Below are 15,039 nucleotides of genomic sequence, written 5' to 3'. Positions count from 1 at the left end.
CAAATAATGATTCGCCAGAACTGGAAGTAACACCTATTGAAGAAGAAGTGTCCATGGAAACGCGTAAACACGAAGAAGGTGTTATACGCTATTTTGGAATGAATAATGGAGCCGGTAGAATAATTTCAAAAAATGGAAAATGTTATAAATTTTATAAGGTAGGCATATTATTTTATTGTCATATACATGACAGAACCTGCGTTTTAAAAAAACTAGTCAAGTTTTTAATACATAAATTAATTAAACTAAGTATTCGTATACCAAAATAAATAATCTTAAATTTTTTTTGTAGTAATTAGGCATTAAACATTAAAAAATTTACTTTAAACTACATAAAAATAGCGCATTTTTGTTTTCCTCAAAAATTATGTTTCTCGGTTTAGACATGAAGTTGATAATATATATTTTTTATTTCAAAAAAATACAAAAATCCTTTAAAATTTGTCTTTTTATTTAGAAAGATATTGTTGGTACTTATAAATATTATAAATCTCCACAAAAAGCAAAGTTTGTGGTCAATGATTCACAGCCGAATTGGGCCATAGATGTTGAAATAGTTGGAGATATTTATGGCCAACGGTAATTATTAAATGATTTAACAGTATAAATAATAGAATTAATTTTGTTATTTTATTGTATCTATAGATGCTATTATTGCTTAACGCATGGTCATTATACAGAGGAATGTATGCAATTGGATATTGACTCATTAAATTTTTATTATCCTTACATTTAAAGTACTAGTACAATGTGTTTGATTAATCTATTTATTCAATTATTTTTCAAATTTAATATTGCACATATTTTAATGTGTTAAGTAAAAAATCCTACTATATATTATAATATATCTAAGTACTTAAAATTAATGTTAAAAATGAAGATTTAAAAATATTGTGAATCATTTTTTTAGTAATTGTTAATCAATAAACAATATATTGTCTTTAAATAAATGCTTCGATGCAAATCTGTAGATATTGTTTAATCTTAAGAAATATGAGGATAATTACAAAAGCAACATTTACTACTATTTTCTTATTTATTATAGATTAGTAATTCTTAGATTCAAAAATATAATATTTAATTTTTTATTTATATATTTTATAATATTTATAATTAATTATTTTCAAATTATCATTGATTTTCATTTTTAATATGTTAAAAGGAATCATTATTAACTTACTCTTTTTTGTCCTTTAAAGTTATTCATAATAAAAAAGAATATTCATAATAAAAAAAAATATATTTATTACCATAACTTATAGCTCAACTTGCAAGTTTAAAATTGACATCATTAAATAGAAAAAAAATGGTATTGTTAAGATTAATACGCAGTCAGCAAATTTTATAATTACTAATTACAGTATATTTATCAGAAAAGCTCGTTTTTTTTTTTGCATTTTTATTGTAATAGATCATTTAAATATAAATTATTTCTTATTAACCTTCTTTTTATTTAATTAAGGGATTTGTTTTCAATTTTTGAGGGTAATATATTCAACTAAATGCGAATTGTAATAATTTTATGTATCATTGAAAAAAGTAGGTTAAGGATTTGGAAAATAAATTGCAGCCAAAAAAAAAAATCCCATAGTAAAATAATATTAACATAAATTAGAAATTTCTTTTCATGAGTGGAAACTGCAGTTATGGGATCCTTGATATTTATTGAAGTTATTGTATCTAAATTAGATAAAAATGAGATGATTTGAAAATTTTTAAAATTTAAAAATATGCAATATACTAATTGCCATAGGTGGTAAAGTTACTTTTTCGACTTAAAAAACCAAAAAAATGTAAATAATTGTTACTTTTTATGTCATATGAAATTTATTCTGTATCAATTAAATTATATAATATTTCAGAAACTCAGTGTATTCCCCTTGTAAGATATTTTAATATAAAATAAAATACAAAACACAGAATCTTAACACAAAAATAGCATGTTTTTAACTACGGCAGCTATTTGCACATAGATTTCTATGAGCATGTTATGTGTTAGATTTCCAAAAAATGACATAAAATGGAAGAAATATATGTAAGGTTTCAATAAAAAAAATTTATTTTGATTCATTCATTTTTCAATAAGTTATGGCAATTTTTTTAAAAAAAAAAGTGAAAGAAATGTCAAAATTTAATTTTAAAAATTGTAATTTTTCGGGGGATTTTCACCATTTATTGGGAATGAGAGAATATTTTTTAATTTTTGAGTGTAATGACTTCAACTAGATACAATTTGTGATCTTTTGACGTATTGTTAAGAAAAATCGGTTAGGCGGGAGCTAAGAAAAAGTAGTAACAGACATTTACATTTTTCAAAAAGTTGTGGAAATTTTTAGAAGAAAAATGTAAAAATTACAAATTTAAAAATTGTAATTTTTGGGGGGATTTTCATCATTTATGGGAAATGAAGAAAACATTTTTGAGAGTAATATCTGCAACTAGATACGATTTGTGATCTTTTGACGTATCTTTGAGAAAAAACGGTCCATTGAGAGCTGAAAAAAAGTGGCATCATAGTAAAATTAATACCTTCTCAATTTTACGTCGAAGATAAAACAAAATGTTTTTTCACTCAAGAAAATAGCTTTCCTTCTGAGGAACCTATTTTCTAAACTATCAAAAACGATAAACAAACATTTAATGTCTACATCACTCCAAATATTTAATTGAATTCATATCTATCATTAAATTTTTCAAATTGAGTGGTATCTTTACAACGATTAAGATATGAATACTATCGAAAAATGAATGGCCTAGCGTTAAAAAAATCTTCTTGTGCGTTGATTTATGTTAAAGGTTTCCAATAATAATAAATTTATTAAAATCGATTATTTTTTTGTGTGTTCTTTATTATTTTATTATTTATTATTAATAAATACAAATTAATACAATATTTAATTTAATTATTAAGGCATGTTACACACGTTAATCAAACTCGAACATCAATACTTTTTCTTATCAACAATTACAAGTTTACAACATATCATTAAATTAGTAGTTACCAACATAAAACATCACATCCTTCCCCATTAAAATTAAAAATATATATCCTTTAAGATCAATACTTATACACTTAACAGTACAACAAAAAAAATACAATATTTATGAAACTAACAACACTTATGAAATTTAACAAAATTTATAAGTTAACAATACAACAAATAAAAAATACAATATTTATGCAATTAACAATTTTACGGGTTTTTTTATAGTTCTTTTTGATCTTCTTAGTTTACTTTCTTTTTCACTTCCTAAATTATCACCTTCAACATCTTCATCACTATCAGCAAATGTTGCATCTTCAATATCATCTTCATCTTCATCAATATCATCTTCTTTGTCATTATCATCGTCCTCATCATCATCATCACTATTCTTAACTTCAACTTTTTTGAGGTTTTTTGTTTTAGGCGAACTCTTTTCTACTTTATTATTGGAATTTTTAGTTTCAGAATTACCATCTTTAGGTTGACCACCCAAACTTTCAAAAGCTTCCTTTATTTTATTATACAAACTATCCAATATTTCACTCTCTGTATCCTTATATTGAGAAAATCCTTTCAAAATAAAATTCTTAAGTTTAGTTTCTTTTCTTGGGATTGAGTCTTGTTTTTAATAGTTTGCTAACAATTTAGCAATACCACTTTCTTTATCAGGTAAATCAGATTTATCAGCCACAATTTTGATAGCTTTAGTCCATAGCTCATTTTGTAAAACTTTAATAGGACTTATAGATTTTTGTTCAGCTTTCACTTTTTCACCTTCTTTTTTCAATACTGCCGGTTTTATAGGTTTTACTTTTTCTTTAGCAGCGCCTTTATTTTGAGATTTAGGTGATTTATCATTTTTCTTATTATTTTTTTGTTTGTTTTCAGTTGTATTTTGAGTTTTTAATTTCATTTTGTTTGAAAATAAATCTTTTATTCGAGGTAATGGGTACCTATCTACCTTCAAATAAGGATTAATTGTGACTTTATAGTCACCACAAATGCGAATAGTACCATTAGTCTTTAATACTGGAACTATTGGAATTCCATAGTCACCAGTCTCAATAGGTGTTAAAATACCTTCTTGAACTAATCTGTCTAATTCAAATCCTACTTGGTCTTTAATGCTAAATGGCAAAGATCTGGGTTTTAAAAAAATTGGTTTAAAATTATCATTTAAAAATAATTTACATTTATTTTTATTTTTATTATAAGTACCTAATTTATCTGTAAAAACTTCTGGAAAACTACTTATTAATTCTTTTACATTACATGTAAAATCTTCAGTAATACTATTTATTTCAAGGTTAATATTTATTTTAATACCTAAAACTATAATCCATTCATTTCATAGAAGAGGCGGTCCGCTGTTTTCAATAATATACAATGGTAAACTGAAATTTTTCTCATTAAATTTAACCTTCACATTGATTACTCCAACTGGTACAATATATTCACCAGAATAGCTTTTTAAATTGATCTTAGTATCAACTAAGGGTAAATATTTAAAATTATTTCTATATTCAGAAAAAGAAATTGCTGAAATAGCCGATCCTGTATCTAATTGCATTTTTACCATTTTATTTTCAATCTGTACCATAATAAATAAATTTTCATTCTTTGAGCCTATCTGTTCAATTTGAAATAATGTATCAATATTTAAATTATCATTATCTAAAAAATTATTAGATTCATTGACTTCATTGTCAGAAACTTTTCTATCCATTGTACCAATATAATTATTACCATAATTTTTACTTTTAACTTAAGAATAATGTGAAGACTTTGGTCGACTTTTGTCAGTTTTACCTTTAAAATAACAAACACTCTTTAAATGTCCTTTTTTATGACAAATATTGCAATTACGGTCTTTAAAATAACAATCATTAAAAACATGATTCTTCGTACCGCAACAAGTACAAGTAACATTTCCTCCGTTGACAGTGATCTTGCCACTTCGGTTTTGAGCTGTTCGTGTGAACTTCTTGTTAGCAAAATAAATTTCTCCTTGGCATTCATTGCTGAATTGCCCAAAATTCTCCAAACTTTTTTCTGCACCTTCATGTGCTTGACATATTTCTTTCGCCTTCTCATATGTTAGGTCCGCTTCTTCGCACAGTTTTTTCTTCAGAGTTCTGTCTTTTACTCCGTGTACAATTTGGTCTCTTAAAGATTCTTCCAAATTATTTCCAAAATCGCACAACATAGATAACTATTGCAATTTAGTCACAAATTCAGTTATTAACTCATTGCTCGATTGTAAGCTATTTCTAAATTTTGACCTTTCGGCAACTACCGAAACTTTTGGTTGTATCATATTACTTACTAATTTGTCATAACTTACATCTTTAGGCAAGGTAGGTGTGCACAAGGATTTCAATATCTTATACCCCTCGCTACCAATTAAAGTAAGCAAAATACTTTCTTTATTTTCTTTTATTTTGTTTACTTGCATAAATAATTCTAGTCGTTCGACCCAACTTACAAAATCATCTTGAATTTTGTATTCTTCGATAATACCTATTTTAGCCATGTGTGGTTTACTTTTATTTTTTTTTATCTCTATTGATCCAATTACCTGTGCGTTTTTTATTGACTTGCGGATCCCATCTTCGTCGCCAATTTTGTGTTCTTTATTATTTTATTATTTATTATTAATAAATACAAATTAACACAATATTTAATTTAATTATTAAGGCATGTTACACACATTAATCAAACTCGAACATCAATACTTTTTCTTATCAACAATTACAAGTTTACAACGTATCATTAAATTAGTAGTTACCAACATAAAACATCACATTTTTGTTGTCAAAAAACATTTCCGTATTTAATATTTTTATTACAGATTTTAATTAAAATCGTGTTAATTTGATAAGTTTAAAGTGCCAAATTATTGTGATTCAATTAAGTTTAGTACTTTTAATTTTAACAAATGAATGGGTAATAATAAATTAAGAAACGTTAAAATTATCAACAACATAAAAACCTTTTACTTATAAATTACTTTTGGAAATTTTATTTTCTTTCATTGTAGAAGACCTCATTTTACAAAACAAAATGTTATTTTTAGTGTAACAAGAAGACACCTTAATTTTCAATCAAGTCATATTAAAACTACCATTTCAAACATAAAATAGTATGTGTAATTTGTATAATTATTTTGGGTTATTCCAGAAATTAAAGACTCAACCACTCCATTAACACTTATGGATGTTTTTGTACTGAACGATGATAACATTTTAAAACTATTTAGCAATTGTGTGAAATATTATAAAATAAATAAGTTATGAGTTATTTGAAAAAGTACAATAATATTTTCATTTGATTATTTATAATAGAGTGTATTATGGATTACTCAAGAAATAGGAGTGTACTGTAAAAAAATTAAATACTGAATAATTTCCAAATATTAATCTTGTAACAAACCGATTATAAAATTAAAAATCGAAATTCACATGACCTCCTAAACAATCATATTTTAGCTTTTGTCTAATGTTGTAAAAAAAATTAAAATTGGATGGTTTTTTTGATAATATTTTAATTGATTCTTTAAGTGTATTCTGATCATAAAAATAGTAAATTAAGTTGCTACGTGATACTTAATATTTATACACAAATGTTTACAATCAAANGTGATACATAATATTTATACACAAATGTTTACAATCAAATATAAATTAGTTTGTTGTTTGATTTTGTTTAAAAAAAACTATTTTTCTGTGCTTGTATTGAATTACTGATAATCATTAAAAATTTTGTAAAACATAATTTGATACATTTATTTTATAGTAAATAACATTATTAAAATGAAGGTGAAGAGGTTTTTTCGTCGATTGGCAACATTATTTAAGTGCTGTGTTTCGGAAAACAAAAAGCATAATACAAGTGGTAAAGTATCTTAGTTTATTATAGCTCAATTATANTTAAAAAAAACTATTTTTCTGTGCTTGTATTGAATTACTGATAATCATTAAAAATTTTGTAAAACATAATTTGATACATTTATTTTATTATATATAAAATTATTAAAATGAAAATGAGGAGGTTTTTTCGTCGATTGGCAACATTATTTAAGTGCTGTGTTTCGGAGAACAAAAAGCATAATACAAGTGGTAATGTATCTTAGTTTATTATAGCTCAGATATTTTTTTAACGAATAATACCAAATTATTTACAAAAAAGAATATTGGAAAATGCAGAAAGATAGAAATATACTTTAACATAATAAATAATTTACTATATTAAAATTTTATATTGCATAATGGGATGAATAATACATTAAGCTGGAAAAAATANGAATTACTGATAATCATTAAAAATTTTGTAAAACATAATTTGATACATTTATTTTATAGTAAATAACATTATTAAAATGAAGGTGAGGAGGTTTTTTCGTCGATTGGCAACATTATTTAAGTGCTGTGTTTCGGAAAACAAAAAGCATAATACAAGTGGTAAAGTATCTTAGTTTATTATAGCTCAATTATATTTTTAACGAATAATACCAATTATATACAAAAAAGTTTAAAATTTTATATTGCATAATGGGATGAATAATACATTAAGCTGGAAAAAATAGAACAATTTCCTATGGAATATTATAATTACTATTGTTAATATCGGTTAATGTTTTTGTAGATGATTACATTAATGAGACGATGTAACATTAGTATGTCTAAAACATTGATTTCATACATTGACTTATATTTTACATAAGTTAATTTTATAAATGACATNATTTACAAAAAAGAATATTGGAAAATGCAGAAAGATAGAAATATACTTTAACATAATAAATAATTTACTATATTAAAATTTTATATTGCATAATGGGATGAATAATACATTAAGCTGGAAAAAATAGAACAATTTTAAGTGAAATATTATATTTACAATTGTAAATATCGGTTGACTATTACCTAAGACGTTTTTAAGACTATAAGCTTAACAATTAATTATAGAATATAAGTGCTGTTAATATTTTTGTAGATGATTACATTAATGAGACGATGTATCTAATATTAGTTTGTTTAATACATTGATTTCATACTTTTGTCTAAATTTTTAAAATATAGATAAATAAGAATTATGTATATTTAATATAATATTTATCTAAAATATTATTTTAAATAAATAAATTTTATAAATGATACTTTTTGATGTCATGATATTATAAAATTACATTTTTTTAGTAAGCGAGTTCTATTGCAGTCAAAATATTTAGATTTTAAGGGATAAATTTTGTGATTTATGGAAGTTTATTCATTTTAAATTCAATCAAATACATACACGTTTAAAGTATCAATAAAATATTTTGTTAATAATTTACTCCAAATTGAAAATTAAAAATAATACTCTTTTTCTAAATAAAAGTAACGTCGTAAAATTTACAACTTTTATTAGTTTTTAAAACTAACGGTTCTTTATATAACCTACNTTTTAGAGGCTCTTGGAAGTTTATTCATTTTCAATTCAATCATATACATCACGTTATTAAAGTTAATAATTGAAATAAAATAAAGTCAATATTTTTTTATACAAAAGAAATGCTACTAAATATAAGGATAAAAAAAACAAAACAAATGTGATTTAACAAATGTTAAGACATCTAGCTAGTTAAAACTATTGTTTCACTCATTGTTTGTCATAATAATGTGAACTCCATATGAACTTATAAGTTCATGCTCAGAAAATTCTTCTGTACTGTTAGCTCTGACGCTTATTACATCATTTTTAGGCAGGAAACAAACAATCAACAATATTTTGCTAACTCCTCCAATAAAAATAAAAATGTATCTATAAAACGTTATTTATTCTCAAATGGGTTTTCAGAACCCTATATTCCCTCTTAGCATACCTCAAATAGTGTGATATTGATGTTTTTGGACAGTAGCTTAAAAATGGACTTATAGGATACTTATTTTATATACTTATTATAAGAATGTTACTAAAAGAAAAAATATATCGTTTCTGCATTATTTAAGTCTAGTTGCTTAGTAAATATAATAATATATCCCTGTAGTGTCACTATTGTAACAATTAACTTTTAAAAAATTCACTTTTAATGGAATTTTAGTAAGATATTATGTTCATATTATCAAAAATATATAATTTTGTAATAATTGTGTAGACTATAATAATAATGAAATTCGAAATATTAATTAGAAATTATGTCAGGTGATGTACAACTAGATGTTAAAAACATAGAATGTAGCACAACACAAATGAATGATATCGATGTACAAAATGAAGTGTCAGTAGATAGTGTGTCAATTGTAAAACAAGATAATGGCGACGATATGATTGTTGTGGAAAATATTAATTTATCTGAAGATACAAATGACATTTGCATTTCCAATACTTTAACTGAGGAGGATCCCTCAAATAATAGTGCCCCAGAGCTCAAAATTGATTGTATAGAAGATTTGTTGGCAGTTAAGCAAGAGAATGTTGAAGATATGATTACTGAGGAAAATATGTATTTACCTGAAGATATGAATGACCTTTGCATTTCCAATACTTTAACTGAGGAGGATCCTTCAAATAATAGTGGAACAGAGCTCATAGTAGATTGTATAGAAGATTTGTTGGCAGTTAAGCAAGAGAATGGTGAAGGTATGATTACTGAGGAAAATATGAATTTACACGATGATGTGAATGACCTTTGCATTTCATATATTTTTACTGAAGAGGATCACTCAAATAATAGTACCCCAGAGATCAAAATTGATTGTATAGAAGATTTGTTGGCAGTTAAGCAAGAGAATGGTGAAGATATATTTGCTGTGGAAAAAAAGAATTTACACGATGATATGAATGACTTTTGCATTTCCTATATTTTTACTGAACAGGATCACTCAAATAATAGTGCCCCAGAGCTCAAAATTGATTGTATAGAAGATTTGTTGGCAGTTAAGCAAGAGAATGGTGAAGATATGTTTGCTATGCAAAATAAGGATTTACACGATGATATGAATGACTTTTGCATTTCCTATATTTTTAATGAAGAGGATCACCCAAATAATGATTCGCCAGAACTGGAAGTAACACCTATTGAAGAAGAAGTGTCCATGGAAACGCGTAAACACGAAGAAGGTGTTATACGCTATTTTGGAATGAATAATGGAGCCGGTAGAATAATTTCAAAAAATGGAAAATGTTATAAATTTTATAAGGTAGGCATATTATTTTATTGTCATATACATGACAGAACCTGCGTTTTAAAAAAACTAGTCAAGTTTTTAATACATAAATTAATTAAACTAAGTATTCGTATACCAAAATAAATAATCTTAAATTTTTTTTGTAGTAATTAGGCATTAAACATAAAAAATTTACTTTAAACTACATAAAAATAGCGCATTTTTGTTTTCCTCAAAAATTATGTTTCTCGGTGTAGACATGAAGTTGATAATATATATTTTTTATTTCAAAAAAATACAAAAATCCTTTAAAATTGTCTTTTTATTTAGAAAGATATTGTTGGTACTTATAAATATTATAAATCTCCACAAAAAGCAAAGTTTGTGGTCAATGATTCACAGCCGAATTGGGCCATAGATGTTGAAATAGTTGGAGATATTTATGGCCAACGGTAATTATTAAATGATTTAACAGTATAAATAATAGATTAAATTTTGTTATTTTTTTGTATCTATAGATGCTATTATTGCTTAACGCATGGTCATTATACAGAGGAATGTATGCAATTAGATATTGACTCATTAAATTTTTACTATCCTTACATTTAAAGTACTAGTACAATCTATTTATTCAGTTATTATTCAAATTTAATATTGCACATATTTTAATGTGTTAAGTAAAAAATCCTACTATACATTATAATATATCTAAATACTTAAATTTATTGTTAAAAATGATGATTTAAAAATATTGTGAATAATTTTTTAAGTAATTGTTAATCAATAAACAATATATTGTCATAAACTAAAAATTCTTTTGATTAATTTGTTTAATATAATAAATGTATTAGACGTATGTTTAAAAATATAATTTCAGAAAAAAAATATTTTCGATAAAAATGGAATATAAATTTCTTTATATGAAATTTTTATTTCAATGTTTTGGCAATAGTTTTTTCAATTAATTAAAAAATAATTCCGCGCAATGGGGTCGCGCCACAGTAGTGACGTATTAAAATCACTATCATAAGAAATGCTTCGATGCAAATCTGTAAATAGTGTTTAATCATAAGAAATTTTAGGATAATTACAAAAACAACATCTACTACTATTTTCTTATTTACTATAGATTAGTAATTCTTAGATACAAAAATATAATATATTATAATATAAGGGATTTGTTTTCAATTTTTGAGGGTAATATATTTAACTAAATGCGAATTGTGATCATTTGACGTATCATTGAAAAAAGTAGGTTAAGGATTTGGAAAATAAATTGCAGCCACAAAAAAAATCCCATAGTAAAATAATATTAACATAAATTAGAAATTTCTTTTCATGAGTGGAGACTACAGTGATGGGATCCTTGATATTTATTGAAGTTATTGTATCTAAATTAGATAAAAATGAGATGATTTGAAAACTTTTAAAATTTAAAAATATGCAATATACTAATTGCCATAGGTGGTAAAGTTACTTTTTCGACTTAAAAAACCAAAAAAATGTAAATAATTGTTACTTTTTATGTCATATGAAATTTATTCTGTATCAATTAAATTATATAATATTTCAGAAACTCAGTGTATTCCACTTGTAAGATATTTTAAAATAAAATAAAATACAAAACACAGATTTTTTACACAAAAATAGCATGTTTTTAACTATGGCAGCTATTTGCACATAGAAGATAAGTCTTCGTGTTTTTTTCATTTTATAGTACATGATATAAGCTTAAATTTGATATATGTTTAAAGGACACAGTATTTCCGTACACAATTTCAAAAGTTAATTTTCATAAAAAAAGTTGCTATTTTAATTCCCCTCTGTGAGCAGGTTAAGAGTTAGATTTTCAAAAAAATGATATCAAATAAAAGGGAAATATGTAAGATTTCATTATAAAAAAAATTATTTTGATTCATTTATTTATCAATATGCTATGGCAATTTTTTTAAAAAAAGTGAAAGAAATTTCAAAATTTAACAATTTTAAAAATTGTAAATTTTTTGGTGATTTTCACCGTTTATTGGGAATGAGAGAAAATTTTTTAATTTTTGAGTGTAATGACTTCAACTAGATATGATTTGTGATATTTTGACGTATTGTTAAGAAAAATCAGTTCGGCAGGAGCTAAGAAAAAAAAACACATCATGGTAAAATTAATACCTTCTCAGCTTCGCATCGAAGTTAAAAGAAATATTTTTTATCATTTAAGGTCTTAATATTTCCTTGAGTGGTACTAACAGATTCACTATACGTATTTTTGTGAATGGACCAGTTGAGTAACAATTGTTCTAGAATTAGTTATTATAAATATAGTTAAAGATTGAGCTAACATTTAAAATATTTGTAGATTTTTACAAAAGATAATATTTTGTTGAGTATATATCAGATTTAAATGTCTGCTCATTGTAAAAAATATTGTTATGTAACTAATGTGCTTATTAGTTAAAAAACCTATTAAATTGTAAAAGTAATAAATTTTTATTCAGTGGATCTCTACTAGTTTGCAATTATCAGAGTTTTAAGTTAAATGATACCTATTCACAATATTTTCATTTGCCGAACTTAACATACTACAAAGGGTGATAGCCTTTTTTCACATGTTAGGGAGTCAAAGATTGTTCTTGATTTAGTCAATAACCATAATAATTATTTTAATTGATGTTTGACTTTTTATCAGTATACAGGGTTTGATTCATTTATAATGATTTTATAATAATTTATAATGGTTTTATAATGGTAAATATATATGGATGTTAATTTTCTTGAAACTTAACAGTGTATATTAATTAGAAATTCAGTTTTGGGAACCGTAGGTGGGATCACTATAGTAAAAAATTAATCTTGACGTATAATATACACATACGAGCGTTTTTCATGGAATTTAAACAAATTGTTTGGTTTAAACAAATTTTATAAATGCATAAATTCCCGAATTATGCTCAATACTGGCTATACATATAAAAAGTGTTGATATTTTGCAATATAAATTTACTGTCCACTTCATATAATAATACAAATAGTATAACATTATCTTACTATATGAAAAGGATTATTACATAATTCTATATTATATTAAAATAAAACATTAAATAATTATATTATTTATTATTAATATATATTTTTTTAATTTCGTTCTAAAAATAAACTTTTAATAAATTAAAAATTCAACTATCAATATCCGTAGGCGTAAAATAGCTATTTTTTTGTAGGTTGGTTTGAAAAAAATAATGTCACTTATTTTTTGAACATTTTTCAATATGAATTTTTAACTTTTGGAAGCTATACTACCCTCGACCTTTGCCTTGGTAATTATTACCAAAATGTACAGTGTAAAATATTTCATGATTGATAAATAAAAAAATATATAATATATATTTTTTTATTTATCAATCATGAAATATTTTTGATTTCTTTTGGGTATATATTATATACCCAAAAGAAATCAAGTAAAAAAATCGCAATTATTATTTTTATTTTGTGATTATATATTTGATTTATGGATAAATGAATAATTTTGTACAAAAACGATTTTTTTTATAGAATTTTTTACAATTTAAATTTAACAAAAATTATTAAAATACATTGAAATATTACCCTCTATAGTATAGAGTCTATACACATAATATTATTACAAATGTAAATTATTAATTTTGATGTTTGCATGAATTGCTTTTGTAATACAATATATTTGTCTTAGACCAAAAAAATATTTTTGATTATTTATCAAGATAACAAAAATCAGTTAATACTTCAACTTTATTTCCGACTTATAAGTAGAAAATGTACATTAAATAAAGTAATATTCCAAGCAACTTTTTATTTTTAGTATTATATTTCTATCATGAGACGACAAGCAATAGATCTTTATTTTATAACTATTTCTTACTGTATCATATATTACCAATAATGTATAATCTTCTATGACTAAAATGTTCATATAAAATTATTCTAAAGTTTGATAAATTTAACGCAAATGCAAAACATTAATATTAGTTTATGTCATGTTTTAAATCTAGTATAGATAATATAAATAATATTTTTTTTAATATATTATAAAGCTATTTCGATCCCTGTGGAACATTCAAAAAGTTAATATCAAATTTTAAATTTATCTTTTGCTGATTATATTAAATTATTCAACTTAAATAACTCATGTCATGAAAACCAGATACTTCTTCTTAATATTTATTAAGCATCAAAAATAGAATCTTTTGGTTCATATGTCACAAAAATTGAAGTTTTATTGGATTAACACAAAAAAGACTACAGATAAACTGTTTATAAAATTTATAAACATGTAAATTTAGTATAACCTTAGCTTCAATTTAGTTATTTAGCTTCTTAATTATTTTAATATTTCACTTAATTAAATGTATAAATAAGTAGTTTACGGTTAAGTTTTATAAGTTTGCAATAAGTATATATAGAATTTTATAGTACCACTTAAGTAAAAAATATAAAAAACCAACACTAATTATCACCAAAACATCACATTGAAATATTATTTTTAATTAATTAATCAATTAATTACTACAATCACCAAAATAAGTATCTCTTTGATCATTATTTAAACAAAAAAGTGAACACATAATTTTAATAAAACTCTTAATGTTTAACAAAATTTTGTCACTACTTGTATGATTTTCGATATACTATAACATAGTTTTAATACATTTTTAGTTAAACAATTTATAGTAAACCATATTTCTTTAATAAATTATTTCAGTGGTACTATTGTTTATGATATTTTATTTATATATTTGTTTCAAAACCCTGTTTAGTAAAAATCACATATCAAATAATTTTGAATAGTGGTAATAAATAATATATCAATTAAGACGTTTGAACAAATTTTGAGAAAAATCACTAATAAAAACAATATTTAAAAAACCCAGCACAGG

At 23.7% G+C, this 15,039-nt stretch overlaps 1 protein-coding gene across 3 annotated transcripts in view; it reads left to right on the top strand.

The window, feature by feature from the left end:
• Positions 1–10,752, top strand: part of LOC126900784 (uncharacterized) — a 19,915-nt gene extending 9,163 nt beyond the window's left edge. The window contains exons 2-6 of one of the 3 annotated variants that reach the window (XM_050676719.1): positions 6,783–6,881; positions 9,171–9,608; positions 9,684–10,168; positions 10,466–10,587; positions 10,654–10,752. In XM_050676719.1, coding sequence (XP_050532676.1) covers positions 6,783–6,881; positions 9,171–9,608; positions 9,684–10,168; positions 10,466–10,587; positions 10,654–10,744 — 1,235 coding nt within the window. In that variant the 3' untranslated portion in view covers positions 10,745–10,752. Of the gene's footprint in view, positions 1–6,782; positions 6,882–9,170; positions 10,169–10,465; positions 10,588–10,653 lie in introns of all 3 variants that reach the window. The other 2 variants (XM_050676717.1, XM_050676718.1) reach the window with 2 other exon arrangements.
• The last annotated feature ends 4,287 nt before the right edge of the window (positions 10,753–15,039 follow it).

The sequence above is a fragment of the Daktulosphaira vitifoliae genome, unplaced genomic scaffold (assembly GCF_025091365.1).
Source record: "Daktulosphaira vitifoliae isolate Bord-2020 unplaced genomic scaffold, ASM2509136v1 Scaffold_3, whole genome shotgun sequence".
Classification (NCBI taxonomy): domain Eukaryota; kingdom Metazoa; phylum Arthropoda; class Insecta; order Hemiptera; family Phylloxeridae; genus Daktulosphaira; species Daktulosphaira vitifoliae.
This window is presented reverse-complemented; position numbering and strand designations above follow the sequence as displayed.